This window comes from Pinus tabuliformis, chromosome 9 (assembly GCF_031772625.1).
Source record: "Pinus tabuliformis cultivar Carrire ecotype Pingquan chromosome 9, CPIR1, whole genome shotgun sequence".
Taxonomy (NCBI): Eukaryota; Viridiplantae; Streptophyta; class Pinopsida; order Pinales; family Pinaceae; genus Pinus; species Pinus tabuliformis.
In genome coordinates, this window is record NC_142307.1 from 1233357472 (window position 1) to 1233377691 (window position 20220).

Genomic DNA, 20220 nt, shown 5'->3' on the forward strand with positions numbered 1-20220 from the left:
TGCCTCTTTAGCATTGATTGCAACCATGCATGCTTGTTGTTTCTCCTTGCCTGTTGCTGCTCCTGCATCCCTTGCTGCGCCTTTGCTTGCTGCTCATTTGCCATCAATGACAATATTGCCAACACATTGGACCAAGGTTTTCCCCATCATTATTTGGGAGAATTAAATTACCCTTATGCAGATCGAAACTTCCAGCTATTGGGCAGAGTTGCATCAAGACCGTAAAGGAGGTAGGTCTATTCTTCTTGCATGTCGAGAATCTGCTATTAGACCTATTGTCGACCAGATTGTACGGGCACCACGACAACCGCTCAGGATGGGGGCTGTCACTTTGATCCTCGCCCACTTCGTTCTGGCTGTCTCCCAACAACAAGCTATGGGGGGTAGTTTGTATAGAATGAGTTGAAGGAAAACAAGCTGGAAACCAACTTGTTTGAGAGACATGGATGAGTGGCCTAGTTACTTGGTTAACTTTAGTAAGATTAATGGTTAGATTAGATTTTTAAGTATGAGACCAGTGCCTTAATCGAGTCACAATTCTTGCTTATGATAAATTAAAACCAAGAGACTGGATGGACACCCGTTGCTTGAATGATTAACTAACCTATATGATGTGCAAGTCCTAGGACCTATGTGAGTTGCAGTGATCTTGGTTAATTTTAATTATATGCCTAATCTAAATATGCCCTTCCCTTAACTATTTTGAAGCTGGGCTCCAAGGTAGGTTGTGGGAATGAGGCCAATAAGAAGCAGACTAGGGCTTGATTAACGATACCTTCTGTTGTGCTCCTATCAACCGATGCCTCCGGCGCTACATAAACTGTGGCCTAGACGACTGCAAGGTCACCGTGTCAACCATCGAAGAGTCGCCAAGCCACTCAAGCAAGGTGAGAAGGGTGCCCTAGATCTCTATCAACCTAGCTTATGCTAAGAGGTGAGTTTTAATGAAAGATAGATATAGGATGCTTATGCAATGATAATGAGTGAATATTATCTTGAGTTAAGATTGTTTGTATTACTTAACTACTTAGTGTGAATTGTCTTAAAGAAAGAGTACTTAAAAATATTGAGATAACAATATTAAACAAGATAAATGCTAATAGATACAAGTGCAAACTTCAATGAGAGATTAATCTATGAGATGCTTGACCAGTTCAACTAAAACTAAAGCTCTTATTTAGTAATGATTATCCACAAATGCCAATATTTCAACAATGTTCAATACCACTTAGGATAAACCAAACACCACTTTTAAGATAACCGATGAAAAATTTAGATGTCAAGTGCTTAGATTAATGACTCAATTATATGCCAAACACAATGATGCCAGTTAAATTAGAGCTTAAGTGTAGGAGTGCTTTAGGTGCCAAATTCAGAAAATTTTGCAAACTTAGAAGAACACACACGAATGTTAGATCTTCAATAATCAAATCAGCGGTAGTACTTCAGAAAATTTCAGCACTTATTAGTGTTGTCACGGCATTGGAAAAGTAACTGTAGATTATAGAATTTGTCCAACACATGAAGCATAAAACTTTCTAATGACCAACAAATGTAAATCTAAGAGTTTAACTCACTTTATGGATCAGTATTCAACAATATTTCAGATCTGAACTAGTTATTACAACAGTAAATAAACCACAGATCAACAAGCCAATGAGGTTAAGAACAATGCCAAAATTGCCTAAAAATAGGAAAATTTACCGGAAACTGAAAATTTCAAGTTTTGAACCTTATTAAGTATATGTTTTAGAATATCAGATCTAAAAACCTCAGTTCTGCAGTAAATTCCAGCGAGCATAAAATTAGATCTATAGGCTAGATCTATAAGGTGCCCAAGTGGCCAAAATTCATGAAAATGAAAACTTTGCAATTTTAAACTATTTCGACCATGTGTTATGTGATTTATGGCTTAATTGTTGTTGATTTAACTGTTGTAATAAAACAGAAATAAAACTAGGGTTTAGAGGTCAAACCCTAGGCCCAAGGCCTTGTAGATCCTTGGTCAAAACCTGTTGAAAATTTGGGTTCACGTTGCCACCTGAAAAATGAAATTTTTGAGTCCCAAAACCTGCAAAACCACCAAGTGCTTTAGTCTAGAAAAATCAGAGAAGAATCTAGGGCAAGCTAGGCCCAAGGAGGGCCAACACCAAGCCTAATAGGGCTAACGTTGGGCTAAAAAGTGCCAATGAGGGTTAGTGCTGGAAGTGATATGCCTTAGAAGTCCAAACGACAAAGGCAGAGGCCGTAAAAGAGCTGTCATAAGCCCACAAGGGCCACGACCTAAGGGGAGAAGGAGGCCCAGGGCCTTAGGACGCCCTAAGGCCTACGGCCTAAGGCCTACGGCCTAGAAGGGCAACTGCAAGCCCTTAGAGGGTTGCGGCTAAGGGAAGAGAGGGGAGAAGGAGAAGAGGAGGGGCCAAGGAAGGAAGGAGGGCTAATGAGGGCCAGCGAAGGAGGGCTGAGGGGAGTAAAGGCCTGCGGCAGGTGTAGGAGGTGAGGCTGTATCCCTTAGTGTTGACTGCTAGCCTTAGAGAGGTTAGAAACCTTGACGCAGAGGGCCAAAGGAGGGACACTGAGGGCTTGGAGGCAAAAATCGGGGCTAGAAGCCCTGAAAACCTTGAAACCCTTGTTCAATTTTTTTTGTTTATGCTTCAGCTCTTCAATTTTCTGAAAATTCTTCCGTGGATAGCCTTACAAATTTTCCAAGAGACTACATCTTACCCTCAAGGGCCTAGATCTAAGTCTTCTTCCACTTGATTCCTTGATCCAACTTGCAAAAAAAAAAAAACAACACCCAAACCCTAAGTATATACAAAATACTTAAAACCCCAAAAATCAAGTTAGAAAAAATAATTTACAAATTATTCTCAAGATCTACAAATATACAAGGGTTTTGAAAATTTTTGAATTTTGAGAAAAATATTTTTTATGGAATTTTTTCCTTTGAAGAATGGCTAAAAATACTTTAGAAACCCCAATGTATACTATAGCCTTAGCGAATATTTAATTCACCATATAAATATTTGGAATCCAAGCAATAGTGATTCTTGCCCAAGTTTGTGAACTTGGAGGCCAAGGATTGAAATACCTGTAAGCACTATGTATTTATCTCAAAATAAATCTATTAGATTACATGGGGAATCGAACCACCTAAGATTAACCCAAAACTATCAATAACATGATTTTATCTCCATCTAATGAAAAAACAGATCTTACCAATATTCAACACAACATAGAGATGCCCGTAGTCAGCACATACCTCAAATCAATAAGTAAGAACACCTTGATTTGCACCCAAAGTCTTTATTATGATAGAAAAAACAGTTTCCAGCAAGACAATAGTTACAAATATGCTTCAACGACAATTTTTAAGCCAGAGATCAAGATGCTAGAGACTGAACTTACACTCTAATTTATAGATTTATCCTCCAAGTGGATAAATAACGACTTGTTTTTTTTATCCTTGTCAAAATAATCTTGGCTATCGATACACTTCAAGATCTTTTAATCTTGGCCCTTGATTTTTTATTTTTGAGGAATTTTCGAATTTATCATTTAATTCCATTTTTATTAGCTCAAAATTAATTATTTTGAGCTAATTTCTTCAAAAAATTGACTTTGACTTAACCACCAAGGTCCAAGGGTCCAAATTTTCTTAAAATGTACAATATTCCCTCGGTGGAGGACTTTTAAAAATTGATTCCTTCAAGACCCACGATTTTTTCCACTTGGAGACTTATTTTTCCTAAGACAATTTAATTTTGATTCTAAATAATTAATTTTCTGGCTTAGGATTTAATTTAATTTTGCCAGAAAAATTAATTAATTTACACGAGGGGATTTAATTATTTTTCCACCCTCTAATACATAAGGTTTTACATTTACAACCCTCAAAGGGGGAATACACATTTGGCTTAGACCCTCAAGGCACATAACCCATCTATAACACAATATGATCTGGTAGACCAAATGGTTTGTACTAAAGTAATTTAGCTAAATAGCTTAAATTATTCCCAAATCACTTTTACATTAGTGTCGACTAAAAACACTAGGACTCACCTAGGATTTCGACAATAAATTTCACCCTAGCTTTGGGGTTTAAGTTGGAGGGAAAAAAACTCTTTTGATTAGCCATGTCTAGAAACACAGGTAATCAGTGAGGTTAAAAAACCTCCTAAGATGAAATTCGTCATCAAAATTATAGGCTTACCTAGGTTGTTACATATACTCAAGGTCTTACTAGGATCATTTACATTATATAACTTGCAGAATGGGTTTAGAAAAACATGTAGACTGCTGATAGATGACCCGATCTTGTTGAAAAAGTTTGGTACCTCCGCTTCCTTGGAATTTTGACAAAATGTGTACAACATGACCGCAATTTGGTATCTTTCCAAAGGAGCAAATACGAGCTGAACATAATTCTCTGAGGGTCGAATTCTTAAGTCTGAAGCAGATCGAATTTGTTTGAAGATTACTGCTAGAAGAAAGACGAGATTCACCATTTGTTGGGGGGCGTATACACTTTTCCATTGCAGAGTAATATATCATTTTCTGAATGAGAAGAGGCCCGAGTCTCTCCTCAGAACGCTGAATGAAGCAATTCAAAGGCCAAGTTTTACTGTTGTTAAGAGGCCGAGTTATTTTTTCCAAGGAGGCCGAATTTACCTCTCAAGTGGGCCAAATTCTGAATACTTGATTTGTTCCTTGTCAAGGCCGAGATTATTCAGCTACCAGGGCTCAATTTGTACCAGGAGGAATATAGAGGCCAAATTGTGTATTTTCTTAGCTATTCTTATGGTTGGGAGACTATACTAATTTCTGCTATTCCAGAATTTTTTATGCCAAGCAGAGAGGCTGCTTTCGTTTGCATTTTGCTGAACCTTGTGGCAGAGTTTTACCAGTGAAGAGGGAGCTGAATTTATCTAATAAGAGAGAGCCGAATTCTTCCATATTCTCCAGCAGACCAAGTTCATTTGTGGGCCGAATTCCTTCACTTGCAAGAGGGCCGAATTGTTCAAACTATTTGAGGCTGATCCTCTGCTTAAACTTCAACAACAGTGATAATTTTATTGTAGGGTTTGAGGGCCAAGTTTCTGATATATAGGCGACCGAGTTTCTTATTTTCCAGTGCCAAAGGAAGAGTGTAATATATCAATATTGAGGGCCGCATTCACTCTTACCTTGTAGACCGATTTCTGAAGTGGCAGAGGTTCTATTAGAATACCCAATTCTTCAGACATCTGAGAATGTACTTGGCATTATTGTTATTGGCAGAGGTCTGAATTTCATTGGCTTCAGCAATTGTTATTCAGGGTATTCATCAGTGGATTACTTCAGCACTCAGATTGGTGGTTCAACCTCTGCATTAACAGTTTCTTTACAAGGCCGAGTTGCCTCAGGCCTCAGATCAAGTTTCTTTTGAAGATAAATGGAGTGTTGGTGATTTGCATTTTCAGTGGGCCGAATTGACAGAACTCTGTTCCAGGTTTATCACCGAGTTTTTCTATTGTAAACTCCTGAAATCAATTTCAATAAAGCTTATATTGCCCCGGACATCTTCGCTCATTGTTTGTCTATGAATTGTTTGATGAAATTCATGTGTTGCGGAAGGTGTTTCATAATATGTTTACAAAATGTTCGATGAAATTATTGCACACCAACTGTTTGTGAAAAATTGTCAAAGGGAAGTCTGTAACTGTGAAGAAATTTTGCATTTATCCTAGCTTTGGTACATTACAACTATTCAATTATATCACTAGTAGTATGGTTTGCCTAAGTCAAGACAACACTTATTTAAGGACAACTATGGCCCCCCATGGTACATGAGATAATATAATAATTTTTTTTATTGTTAAGACGTGTTATTAGATCATACCCAATGTTTATAACTTTATTACTTTCATGAGAATGTTAGAAACCATTACACCACATCTAAGCAAGAAACCTACGCATGAAATATGCATGAAGTACCATTTGCAAGTGCACATAACATCTAAGGTATAAGGCTTAGAAGCTGATATACCATGGTAGAGTCATCTGAATGAGCTCATGGGTGATATGAGGGTGGATGATTATGTATCTGATTGAAGATCTGGAATAACAAGTCTGAATCGGTAGATATGAGCAGGAGATCTCATCCAAGCAGCATCATAGCACCCCTGCTACGGTTGTCTGGAAGTAGTTTCCCTTGAGGGGGAACACTACCTATGGCATTCCAAAGAATTTTTTGGGACAGTTCTTACAGGATTTGTCAAATTGAAAAGTAGATCATGATAACAGACTTTGCAATTTATCAATACGATAAGAATTGAAGTGTGAGATAGAGTTTTCTTTATAGTTGAATAATGAAGCTGGGATTTTATTTAGTATTCTTAGATGTAGTTATGAAGTTTGCCATTGGGAACCTTGAAAATATTATTTTGTTTTTATCATTTATGTTTTTCAGTAGCCATATTGGTTAGCAAAGAACCAGGACCAGTGAAAAAGCTTTCATTGTTTTGGTTTCTGCAGAATTACGAGCACAGTTTTTACTAGAGAGTTTGGCTGATTTGAAGAAAAACCTGTTGAACAGAGGTTTAAACCTACTGATTAAGTTTGGCAAACCAGAGGAAGTACTGCCTGCTATTGTTCAATCTGTTGGAGCACATACAGTTAGGTATCTGGTTTGCTTTCATTGTCTGAGTATTGAGTGGAAATGCTTGTAGCAAGCATTGTTTACTTCTATACTCTGATATTTTCTTTTCTTAATAAGTTTAAATTTCCAATGAAGTTGATTCGCCATTTAAATATATTGCTGCATTGGAAATGTGTTAATTCCTTCAACCTGACAGAAAGTATAAGCTGCAGGTTTATGCTCATAAGGAAACATGTAGTGAGGAAGTATTGGTAGAAAGACATGTCAGTAAAAGTCTGGAAACAATTACTCTCTCATCAGGTGGATCTACTAGTTCAAATTCTCGTCATCCAACACTGCAACTTGTTTGGGGAAGTACAATGTATCACTTGCTGGATTTGCCATTCAAGCCAGAATACATTCCTGATGTGTATACTGAATTCCGAAAGGTGTGCAAAGGTTTCCCTTTCTTTAGATTAAGGACTTCAGAACATCAGTACTTGACAAATAAAGATGCTGAGAAGCAAAATATGTCAATATAACCATAGTTTCCATCACTTGGATTGCATATCAAACTTAATGTCTGCATGTTCAGAAGAGAAAAGAAATCATACATTGCATGCTTGTCAGTTTCCCTTTTTACCAGTAGGACATGCATCATCCTCCTGATTGGCTTTGCAACAAATATTGCTGGGAGTGATTATCGTCAACCATACACACTCACATGTTTGCAGGACATTCCTTGTACTTTGAGAAGAAAATTTCTGAAAGGAACCCGTACATGTACAATATTAATGGTTGAAATTAAGAAGGACTCAATTTGGATGTTTCTATATTTTGACTAGTCAATTTTTTCAGGCAGTGGAGTCAAAGTGCAAAGTCCGACCTTGCTATAAGCTGCCCACCTCACTTGGACCTTTTCCAAAGAATGGTGTGGATGACCTTGATGGGTGGGGCAAGGTCCCAACACTTGATCAACTTGGATTGTCTGCCAAAGATCAGGTAGGAAATTTTTATTATCACGGTATTTTTGTATAAAATAAAATTTCACTTACGAGGCTCAATAAATGGAAATAGTTATATATCATGCTATAATCATATAAAAAATTCATGCTCTAATCAGATAAAATAAATTTATGGCAGAAAAGAAAATGAAGAGTTGCTGAATTTAAAAGTTACCTTAGTTTTAAACAAAATGGCTGCATTTTTGCCATCCTTGTCATGACGTCAATAAATTGCCATTTCGCTGTTCAACTGCCAATCCTTTGGATTGAGGCTAGTGAGATCCTCAATTGTTTTTAATAAATATAAACTTTATTAGAAATTGGAAGAAAGGAAACAATGAGTAGTACAAACCTTAGATGAAAGCATGCAAAGGGATATAGGATATTTATTCCATGGCCTTTTCTTGAAAATATTAAATTTCCAAATAGAATTTGATTCTTTCAAAAGAAAGTCTATGTTGTATATGTTTTCCCCTCATCTTTTCTTTTACTGGAATGATTTCAACTTTTATAAATATTTGCATATGCATGCATTTATTCCTTTTTGATACTGTTAGTGTTCAAGACCAAAAGAACCAACCTTGCAAAAGACAATTGTATTGTCATTCAGTGCAAGTGGCCGCATAAATCTATATGTTATCAATCCTATAACAACTGCCACGAGGATCCAAGAAAGACAAATGAAAAACATAAAGATAAAGTTGTAGTTTAGAGAGCTGACACCATTTTGTAATGCATAGCTTTGATCAGGTAAATCGACCTAAATTTTTGCTTTTCCATATCCAAACTGAATAAGTAACCAAACTCTGTATATTGAGACAGACTTTGCTATAATTTTGATTAGCTTTGCTAAGATGTGGAGAACGAAAGTTAGCCTATTTTCATTTTAAGATTTTCCAGTCTTTGTTACAAGAAATGTGAAACATAATGAGGAATGGATTCAGTTCAACAAACATAAGTTCTTAGGCTTCATGGTAAGAACTATTTTAGGGATTTTTTAATACAGATGCAAAAAACCATAAATTTTCAAATTCATGATAAGAAACATTCTAGGGTTTTTTTACTATATACAAAAGAAATTAATAGTCAATGTTACTGCAAAATCTAGCACTTCAGTGTGAAGCCTCACTAGGGCTTCTAGCAGCACAATTACAACATGCAAAATTTATAACAACAACAAAAACAACCTAAAATTGATGATAGACAAGCAGAAACAAAAGTTTATTTAAGGAATAAACTAGGAAATAGATTACAACAAATTTCAAAGGGTTGAAAACACATAAATGACAATAAAACCTTAGTTGTTAGCCCTAACTTTTGTAACGAATAAAATATATAAATAATATAAATATAATGTAAATGATAATAATCATAATTAATTATTAGTTAAGTAGTAATTAGGTTGAAGAGGCATGTCTAATAAGACATGACTCTTCATGAAGAGACGCTTGGTATATAAGCAAGCCTCTCGTTCTCATTTGTAAATCATACTCATTCTTATTCATCTTATTTAATATAATATTTATATCCTAAATGGATATCTTGACATTCCAAGTTTTCTGGAGTAATTAATTCTTAGAAGGAACTTTGTTCGCTTCATTTGGTATTAGAGCAGTTCGGTCGTTTAGGTTGCTTAACCAGTGCACAAAGCTCGTTCTTCTATCCAAGTCTTTGACTATCGAAATTCGTCAACCTTGTTGTTGTATAATTGAAGCATTTTGCTCAATATTTGGGAGTTTCTCCTTTTCTCCGTTTTTCTAGGCCTTTGGCCATAAAAAAAATTAACCAAAAAAAAAATATAAAAGTAAATAAATTAAAAAAAGAAGAAAAAAAGTAAAGAAAAAACAAGGATACAAAAGCTCTTACGTGAAAGGTAAATATTACTTTTTACAAGAGGTTTTAAAAACAACCCATGGTAATTGCCCATGGTATTTTAAAAAGTTAAAAGAAAAACAAAAAACAAAAGGAATACATTTTACTTTTTACGTGGACAACATTTTAACAGAGGTTTTAAAACCAACCCATGATAATAGCCCATGGTATTTTAAAAAGTAAAAAAGAAACAAAAAAAACAAAAAAACAAAAGGAATACGTTTTACTTTTACGTGGAGAACATTTTAACGGAGGTTTTAAAAACAACCCATGGTAATAGCCCATGGTATTTTAACATCGTGACCGTGTCATATGAAAAGACGTGACCTTTATATTTATTATTTATTAAGTGGGTGACATTAAAAATTTATCAAGGAAGTAATTAAGTATATAAAAAAGGGGACCAATTTATTATTTAAAAAAAGAAGTGAAACTATTATTATTATAAGATAATAAAGTTATTTTGAAAAGGGGTCTTAATATAAAGAAATACATACATATATAGAGGGCAACAATATAAAGGAGTATTTTTTTTAATAAAAGGGTATTCAAGTTTTTAACAATCCACATTAAAGGAGAATATTTGAAAAATATATATAGAAGAAATAAGTGATATTTTATAATAAAAATAGCTCCAGTTGACATATTGTTTACGTAAAAACATTAAGGCAAAAATGGAGACTAGTAATGAAAGGTTTCCTGAAACCCGTAGTACGTGTTTGCACACTATTTCAAATCAAATGATCACTTGCAGGAAGAGACCTCATAATCTCTATCTGTCCTGCTGAAAGAAGTAATTATGTTAGTCCTAAATGTACTAACCACTTGGTGATTCCTGAATCAAATATAGTTGAAACAAATATTTTTGGCAAACAATACGATATAAGCAATTTACACCTAAATATTGGAGATTATACTTTTACCTCAAAATTCACCATGAAAACCTTACGTTTTTATGATAGTGACATTGTTTTGGGGTTACCTTGGATGGGAACTCTAGGTTCCTTTATTCTAAATACAAAGAAGAAGTTTTTAACATTTTCTTACCAGAAGAAGAAAATAACGCTCCAAGATTTTACACTAAAACCAAATTCAGTAACACCAGAAGATATCTCAAATATTTCAAAAGTAATGTCTCAAGAAGGTAAAAAGGTATTACAAAATATGCAAAAATAAATTGACAAAATCAATGTTGACAAAAATGAAGAAGTTTCTCGATTTAAAAACCATAGCGAAAAATCACTGTTGCAAATTAAGAAACTTAAGAAGGATAAGAAGTCATTAGAAAACAAGGTACAACAACTTATCGAGAAAGAAGCATCAAATGTAGGAATTCAAGTTGATGACAAAACAACAAATACGGATCGAGTGAATATGACAAATCAAGAAGACAAGTCAGTTAAAGAAATGACACACTTAAATGTTGCAGTTCAGACAATGAACATCCCAAGTGAATGTTCCATAACCATCTCAACAACATCTTTGCCAGAAGAAACTATAAAAATTGGCACATGCCCATTAAGGAGAAATCAAACCAAAAAAGTTCCATATTGACATCCGAATCATGAGAACAGACGAATCAACCATGCTATGTATCGGGACTATTCAGACCAGAAACAACAAATTGATGTTTCAGAGAATAATGACATAAAATCAATCCAGTCTTATGCTAACAAGTCGTTACAAAATTCCAGTGATCAAAATACTACACAGAAGATTAATCTCGAATGGTCTGATCCCTTCTCAATGCGACAATTTTGTTTGTCATTAAGAAGATCATATCAACTTGTATCAACAAGGATGACTATTCCAAGAGAGAAAGTCGTTCAAAGCCAAAAAAGAGATCAAGCCTTTTTTCATCGACAAGCTTTGAGGACAAAGCTCTTTAAGGAAGGAGGAAATGTAACGAATAAAATATATAAATAATATAAATATAATGTAAATGATAATAATCATAATTAATTATTAGTTAAGTAGTAATTAGGTTGAAGAGGCATGTCTAATAAGACATGACTCTTCATGAAGAGACGCTTGGTATATAAGCAAGCCTCTCGTTCTCATTTGTAAATCATACTCATTCTTATTCATTTTATTTAATATAATATTATATCCTAAATGGATATCTTGACATTCCAAGTTTTCTGGAGTAATTAATTCTTAGAAGGAACTTTGTTCGCTTCAACTTTCGACTAAAAAATGCATGAAAAATAATATTTATGCTTTCCAATTTAGTACAAGCAAAACCTAACCTTAGGACTATAAGATCCTATTATTAATCCGATTAGTAGGGTTGCAAAGGTCTGTCCAACCTACTAGAATTGGCGCACATAGGGTAAGGGTCCTGTTACCCACCAAAAGTGGGTGACCCCTAGGAGACGTTTTTCTCCTATTCATCTCTTCCAGCCGACAACCAACAACCCTCAAGCTCCATCTTATAGCTGATGTGACATGCCATTCATATCTCTGCCACCTACATCAATCATATGTCTCCTCGGCCATTTGTCAAGAGCACATGTTGGAAGGTGGGCTTTTGATCAAAAGGTACTTAATTCATTTTGCAATCAGGTGCTTATGCTTGTTTGTACTTGGGCATTTTTACAAGTATTATGGGGTAATTTGAAAGAAAGAAGGGTCTTAGTCGTAGTCTTGTTCCCTCACCTTAAATGGGGATTTAATTCTCAATCCTAGTTTAGTGGGACCTCCCTTAATGGCCCATGGCTTTAGGAAGGGGCACGACTTGAGAAACCATGATTGAGATAGCATAGCCCCATCTTTCCATATTTCATACTTACCACTTTTGATCCTACATTATGAGCCCCTATTCCACCTCCCTTCTTCCGGTTCAACTAACCACTTGTTCTCTGGGATCTGGCACACACACATCCTCATACCTGGGTAGGTCTTGGAAATGCACATTGGGAGGTTGATGCAGCTAAAAGAAATAGGAAGAGCATATGATGGCCACAAGAAAAACAAAAGAAAAACCAAAATGCAAAAGATGGTTGGGACTTACGAATTAACACGTGGGAAAAAGCCAAGCATGAGCTGTACCTCTCTCATATGGCCATCACCTAGTTCCTGGGCCAATGTTGCCCCATCTCATAGATGACAAGGAACCCTTGCATGTCCCAACTCTTGATGGGTGATGAAATGCCCCATACCAAAGAGGGTAATCTGCTATACATCATACAAAGCAAGCTCCTCTTCCTTGAGCTAGGAGAAATAATACAAAGAAAAATCAAGAAAAAGTCAAAAACATATAGGGGGGTCAAAAAACATACTGCTCCCTCATATTTGTACGCCCAAGATGAGGTATTCCATCATAGTCGGTCCCTTTGACCATGGCACTTTATGTGAACTTTTAATTACTTTTGCAGTTAGCTGGTTATTATTCTCCTATCAATCGATTATTTGTCTTCTGCAAATTATTTGTTGCAAACACTGAATAAAACACAATTGCAACTTCATTGGAAAAATAAATAATCACAGGAATTGAGAAAATTATGCACACACACAAATAATGGACACCAATATTTTTGGACAAATGTCCTTGGAAAAATCCTGAAGGGAAAACCAATTCTGCAGATGAGGGTTTTATTATTAATTCTTAAGAAAAATCTGTGATTGATATTACAACTAGTTGCCATAAAATAGCAAACCTCTGGCAAAATATTTTCTTCACTTCTGTAAGTCAATCTGATCTCCTGGAATCAACTCTGCCCCTCAGATCAAATTCAGCCTCCCTTTGGCTCACACGTGCGGGCTTGGTAGATAAACTCGACCCTCCTGGCAAATTGCACTAACTGGGAAATTTACTCGGCTTCCACTGGAAAATCTGACTTCTCTGGCAAATCAAATTCCCTTAGGCAAATTGACCTTCTTCCACGAATTTCGTTCTTCCTTCGACAACTTGGCCTCCTTGATCAATTCACACTCCTGGAAATTCAGCCTCAGAAAATCGATCTTGCTCTGTCACTGAGAATCTGCAAATCACTGTGAATATTTTCTCTCTGTAACTTTGATCTTCAATCACTGCTAAAACTCATGCTGCTGATGTCCCTGTGCTACCTTTGTACCCTTGCTCTCACTGCAAATCTATGTCTCGATGTGTTCTCCAAATGTGCATCGATCTCCTCTTATAATCTCTCATTGATGAATCAATGACCATGATCTAATCTCAATCGATGGCTAAGATCATCTTGACCCCTTATCATGACTTTTCTGGAAGTCTCTAGAGAAAAATTGATTTACCCCAATTAATACTAATTAATTAAGCCATTTCCCTAAGTTAGACTTAGGAAAATTATTTAAGTAGCTAATTATTCTAATCAAGGCCTTTTCTTGCAAAACCTTTTCTGGGTATTGGAAAAAATGTGTTCTCTAGCCTCATAGACACAATATGAGACTAGAACACCTGTTCGAGCTACTTAAACTAACACTCCCTCTTAGCAAGGAAGGTGTTCTACATAACATCCAACTTATGTCTGAAGAAGATGAATCTCGTGTTCCGTAAAGCTTTCGTCTGTATATTTGCTACCTGTTCATCTCTGGGTATATACTATAGCTCAACAATCCTATTTTGCACATAATCTCTGATGAAGTGGTATATGATGTCTATATGCTTGGACCTGTTGTGAAGCACCAGATTCTCTGACAACCTAATGAAACTCTGATTGTCACAGTGTATCACCGTTGTCTCTACCTTTGACCAAACAAGGCTACGAGAAGCTTACGAAGCCATATAGCCTCACATGCAGCCATGCTCACTGTTATGTACTCTGCCTCTGCAGAACTCAGTGTCGCAGACTTTTGCTTCTTGTTGTACCAAGAAACAACTCTTGATCCCATGCTCAAGCAACACCCTGAAGTGATTTTCCGATCCACTATGTTACCTACCTAGTCTACATTAGTATAGCCAACCAACTTGACACCACCACCTCGAGCATACCTGATCCCATACTCGATAGTGCCATGCAAATATCTCAGCACATGTTTTGTTGTCATCCAATGCACTCTCTTCGGATCCACGATGAATTGAATAAGAGAGTTTACTACCTAGGATATATCTAGCCTGGTGTTGATTGAATACATGAGAGAGCCTATCAACTGCTTGTACAAGATGGGGTCTACCTCCTTCTCCCTAGATGCATCTATCTTCCTCCAAATAATGATCGTTGGAGTAGATATAGCTCTACAATCCTCCATCCCGAATCTTCTTAGGATCTTAATGTAGTATTTCCCTTAACCAAGGAAAATATCACCATCTATTTTCCATACCTCCATGCCTCAAATGAACCCTGCTTAAGCCCATACAAAGCTCTCTTCAACTTGCACGTGGGTTTTTTTGTTGTGTGCCACAAAGCCCTTTGGTTGTTCAATGTACACTTCCTTCTCTAGTTCACCATTCAAGAATGTCGTCTTGACATCCATTTGATGGATTTTCCATCCCATCTGTGTTGCTAATGAGATCACAACTCGTATAAAAGTGTACCTTGCCACAGGAGTAAATGTCTCATCATAATTTATTCTCTCCTTCTGAGAGAACCCCTTGGCCACGAACCTAGCCTTCTATTTCTCGATGCTGCCATCTGCATCGTGCTTGATCTTATAAATGTAGTGTGACCCAACCACCACCATGTCTATTGGTCTAGGTACAACCTCCCATACATTGTTTTGAATGATTAAGGAATATTCCTTAACCATACATCCTGCTACACCTACTGCTATGCGGCCTCCTAATAGTTGGAAGGCTTGCTATCTACCAATTGACTGACCAACGCCATGTAGCCAATGTACCTCTCTAGTTGTCTCCGCTCTCTCCTACCCATCCTAGGAGTCCCCACAAACTCTTGAGCATCCTTGAGTGTTTGCTGAACCTCGCGGTTCCTCTTGCCAACAATGGAGTTAGGAATATCCACCTCCATATCCTCCTGATGCATCTCCCTAATCTGTTGCATCTATTGTTCCATGCTCTACGAACTCTCAGGAACACTTGCACCTGGGCTAGTGCTCGTACTAGTGATTGTACTTGTGTTTTGTTGCCCCTGATGCTGCTACTCAACTCTATGAGCTCCCACTGGCTACTCACTCTAATCTTCAGTTGTTGGCAATTCTCTGGACCTCTTGTACGCCTTGTCCTCCATGAACTTGACATCCCGCCTGACTATAATCCTCCTAGCCCCTGGAATGAAGATCTTGTATGCCTTAGAGGTTTCGTTGTACCCAACAAAGTAAGCTCGCTTTGTAGTCTGATCCAACATTGAATGTGTCTCACTTGGAATGTGACAATACACTATGCAACCAAATATCCTGGAATGATTAACATCTGGCCTCTTTCCTGTGAATGCCTCTTCAGGTGTCATCTTGCCAAGCACTTTATGTGGGACCTTGTTCTGAATATAAACCATCGTACTGCATGGCTTTGCCCATAAATAACATGGAAGTTCTTGGTCATACGACATCACTCTTGCTACCTCTGAAATAGAGCATTTCTTCCTCTCAGCAATCCCATTCTATTGCGGGTTGTAAGGAACCATCCACTCTCTTGATTCCTGCCCTAGTACAAAACTCTTGGAATTCTTTGTTGGTGTACTCACCTCTGTTGTTTGACTGAAGGGTCTGGATCTTTTTGCCTATCACATTCTCCACTAGAGCCTTAAACTCCTGAAAGAAATTGAAGACCTAATCCTTGGTCTTCAAGAAATAGATCCGAGTCTTCTTGGAGAAATCATTGATAAAAGTTGCAAAATACTTGTACCTTCAGAGAGATTTCGTCGACATTGGTCCACATATATCTGAATGCACTAAGTCAAGTATCACCTACGATTTGCTGTCACTCCTTGGAAAAGTTGCTTTCACAAACTTCCCCAACACACATCCCCTGCAAATATCATTGTGCTCTTTGCTCACCTTTGGAACGCTTGTCACCATCTCATGAAGCAATCAAAGTGCTTCATGATGAATATGGCCCATCCTCCTATGCCATAACTCCCCCTTGTCTCTCTGACTGTTGTTTCTAACTAGTGCCTTTGCAGTGTTCATCTGCAACTTGTACAATCGACCACTTCTTACTCCAATTGCTATAGGTGACCTCTAATCCTTGTGCTTCAATAACACCTTCACCCCTCTAAAGATAACATCATATCCTTTGCCCTAAAGGATGGATACAGAGATCAAATTCATCCCCAAGCCTGGCACATGCAATACATCATGGATAGGAATCGTCTTGCCATTCTCCCTCTAAAATAGAACAATCCCTCTTGCAACTGGGTTGCACTTGGACTTGTTCCCCATCTGAATCTGGAATCTGATGTCCTCCTCCTTATAGCTGGAGAAGTACTCTCTAACTCTTGTCATATGAAATGACACTCCACTGTCTATATACTAGACACCCTTTAAAGTTGAGCTAGACAGGCAAACAATTAATGTGAATTCCTATTCCATCCTGCTAGAGAGTTCATTTGCATCTGCGAAAGCTACTACATGCTTCTTGCCCTTCTTGTTCCCGTGAGGGCAATAACTGACATAGTGGCCAAACCTAAGTTGCATGAAACATTGCCCAGGGGTCAGTTTCTGGCCTGAAACGAAATGGAAACGAAGAAACTCATACCATATAACTTGGAAACTCATTTCCGGTCATATTGGCCCGTTTCACACTAGGGAAACGTGGCCAGTGCGTTCGGAAACCAGTTTCCAGGTCGTATGTTGGAGTTTCCAGTTAACACTTGACGTTTTTTTTAACTTTTATTTTTACTTTTTCGCTTCTAATTTTCTATTGGGTGACTAAAATATCTTATGGATGCTTCTAGATGCTTTTCTCAAGTTGTAAAAAACATGATTTTTTTGAGTGGGGTAGCCTAATGTTCAAGCCTATGACCCTAGTGTTAATATGCAGCTCATGGTAGTGTTAAATTCTTAAAGTAAAAGTGACATTCTATTTTCGTCCTTTTACTTAAATTTTTAACATTACCATGAAATGACTCAGGATGTTTGATGTTGAAGTTTCTAAGTCTACTTAGTTAGAAACCCTCCATGCACTTTATCTAATTTATTCCTACCTACTTGTTATATTACATAACAAGTTATTTACAATGTAAATACTGAAAATAAACACTAGTGTATGCTCAACATATTACAGATCAGCAACTAAAGGAAACGTAAACAATCACACCATATGACACCATTATTTTTGGACCAATGTCCCCAGGAAAACCCAATGTGGGAAAACAGGTGCAACTATCTGAGGGTTTTCTTATTAAGCAATATCAGAGTACAATCTAGGTGCCGAAACTGGCCTACCCAACAGAGAATTTCCTTGGCAGTAATACCTCTCAGTTTGAGACAAATCTCCTAGCTGAAACCCCGGATAATCCTTTTGGTAGCTTCTCAGCACCAATCTGCCCCAGAAACCCCAGCGTTAGCCTCTCTCTGGACTGCGTCAGCCCCTCTCTGCCCAGCGCTGGCCCTGCGTCACCCTGGATGGGTTTGCGTCAGCCTTAGGAGGCCCTGCGTCAGCCCTTTGGCCCTCTGCATCAGCAACGCTGGCCTCTCTAAGGCTTTGCGCAGCTCTCGGCTGCCTCTGCGTGGCCCTGCGTGAGCCCTGGCTGGCTTTGCGTCACTCTCCCCGGCTACTACACTGCTCTCCCGGCACTATCTCTGCCTCTCTGTCTCTCTGTACTTAATGCCCCTCATCTGCAACTCCCGATCACTAATTCTATCTCTCTTAGTAAACTCCGCTCTAGAGAATAGAATGACTGATCACTCTGGTGTCCTCTCCAAGTGACCCTCAAGGCTCCTCTTATACTTTTCCTGTTGACATATCAATGACTGAGATTAAGTCCCTAATCAACAACTAAGATTAGATTTGGCTTGATCCATGTCTTTTGGACCATTCTAACACAGATTCATATTAATTCACATTAATATTTTAAATTTCCTAAGTTTAGACTTAGGGACTCCATTAAAAATATTAATTATTTTAATATCTCCTGAACTGCTTAGAATTTGCCCAAACCCTTTCTGGGTATTGAAGATCTCATGTGCCCCAATCTCTCCACCAAATTTCGTGGCTAGAGCACATCCGATGCTACCACAAATTAACATTCCCTCTTAGCGAGGACTATGCTCTAACAATACTCCTTACTGAGTATTACTCTGATCATCCGACATCGGTCCCTATGCTGATGCTAGGCCTGCTGTACACCATCCTCTGCACTGCTGTATCCTGTACTGCTGCCCATGGTTCTGCCACTACCATTGCTGCATCTGTACAACAACTCCCTCTGCATCCATGCTGCTGCTGGTCCTTTCTCCCAGCACTGCATCCGCACTGCACCTCCTCTCATCATGTTGCATCGTGTTGCCTACTGCTGCACTGCAACTCAGTTACTGAGAAGTAAGTAACTAATCTCCCAACTGACCTCTCTATTGGGCTAGAGACACCCATTGATGCTGAAGCGCCCTCTGTTGCTGACTAGTGCTCCCTCTCTGACCTTTGCGCTGCTGCAACAACTCCCTGCATCTCACACCGTTGCACACCACTCTGTGCCATCCTGCACTGGTGCAACGCTCCCGTGCCTCTCACACTGCTGCAACTTGCTAGCCTCGCGCTGTCTCGGGACTCCTGCACTGTAGCTCTCTTTGCTGCTTCATCTGCATCCGTCTCTACCCGACTCAGCCAGTCCTGCTACTCCTCTTCGGGGCTCTCGTAGCAAGGTCTAATCCAAGAGTTGGGTACCTCGATGATCCTGCGCCTCATCACCTGTAGTACGTCTGACTATAGCTCGATGTCTCCCCACTTTCGCTCAAGTGGTGCGTGTGCACTCATGGCACAGTCATCGTCTGTCAAAACTTCCTTCTCTACCCTTGCTGGCATTGCCTTAGTCTCAGAAGACTCTCCCTTACTCTTCTTCCTTGGACACTGGGTCGCATAATGACCCAGCTCCCCACAGTGGAAGCACTTGATCTTGGAGAGATCCTTCTTCTTCCGCTTTTCCTGCTTTCCCTCAGATGCTAGGGCAACATCTTCCTCCTCCTGTTTGACTTTGATCCCCTTGCTGCTACTACCCGTCTTCGACTGTCGTCTGATCTCTTCCTGGCGAAGAGCCGCCCACATCTCGTCCCAAGGTGGGAGAGTCCCTCTGCCCAGTATACTCTGGACAAATACCTCCTAGTCTTCTGAGACAACATTTAGGGCTGTCCTCACCATCAACTCTTGATCCGGCGTGGCTTCTATAGCAATCAACTGATCTCGGATCTCATTCAGTCCTCCGAGGAAGGTGTCAATCGGTTCTCCCTTCTTCATCTGATACAACCTCAACTGATTCTCAAGTAGCATTCTTCTCTGCATAGAAGTATGCTGGTACAATTTCTTGAGAGCCTCCCACATCTCATATGTTGTTTTCTTCTCGGCAATATGTGGTACTAAATGATCTTTGACCCCATCAAGGATGATGCTCTTGGCCTTCGCCATTGCCTCCTCATACTTGTCATTATCATTGGGGTCGACTGGAATAGCTATTACCTTCAAGGCGAAGTTCTTGACACGATTTCTGTCAAGTACGGATAAGATTCTGGCCTTCCAGACTGCAAAGTTTGATGCTCCGTCTAGTCTATCCTGGTCTCTTACTCTGTGTAGTGCCATGATTCTATTCTACTTCCCTCCTGGAAGTTCTCTGTTTGACTCCTCCGTTTCTCTACTTCTCGTCTGGAAGTTCTCTTCTGGAC

The 20220-nt window shown here is 38.4% G+C and overlaps 1 protein-coding gene across 2 annotated transcripts in view; it reads left to right on the forward strand.

Moving 5' to 3' along the window:
• The window catches only part of CRY3 (cryptochrome 3), a 371088-nt gene that overhangs the window by 110471 nt on the left and 240397 nt on the right, over positions 1–20220 (forward strand). For both annotated transcript variants that reach the window (XM_089438102.1, XM_089438101.1), the window contains exons 2-4: positions 6517–6656; positions 6853–7068; positions 7478–7621. In XM_089438102.1, coding sequence (XP_089294228.1) covers positions 6517–6656; positions 6853–7068; positions 7478–7621 — 500 coding nt within the window. The remainder of the gene's footprint in view (positions 1–6516; positions 6657–6852; positions 7069–7477; positions 7622–20220) is intronic.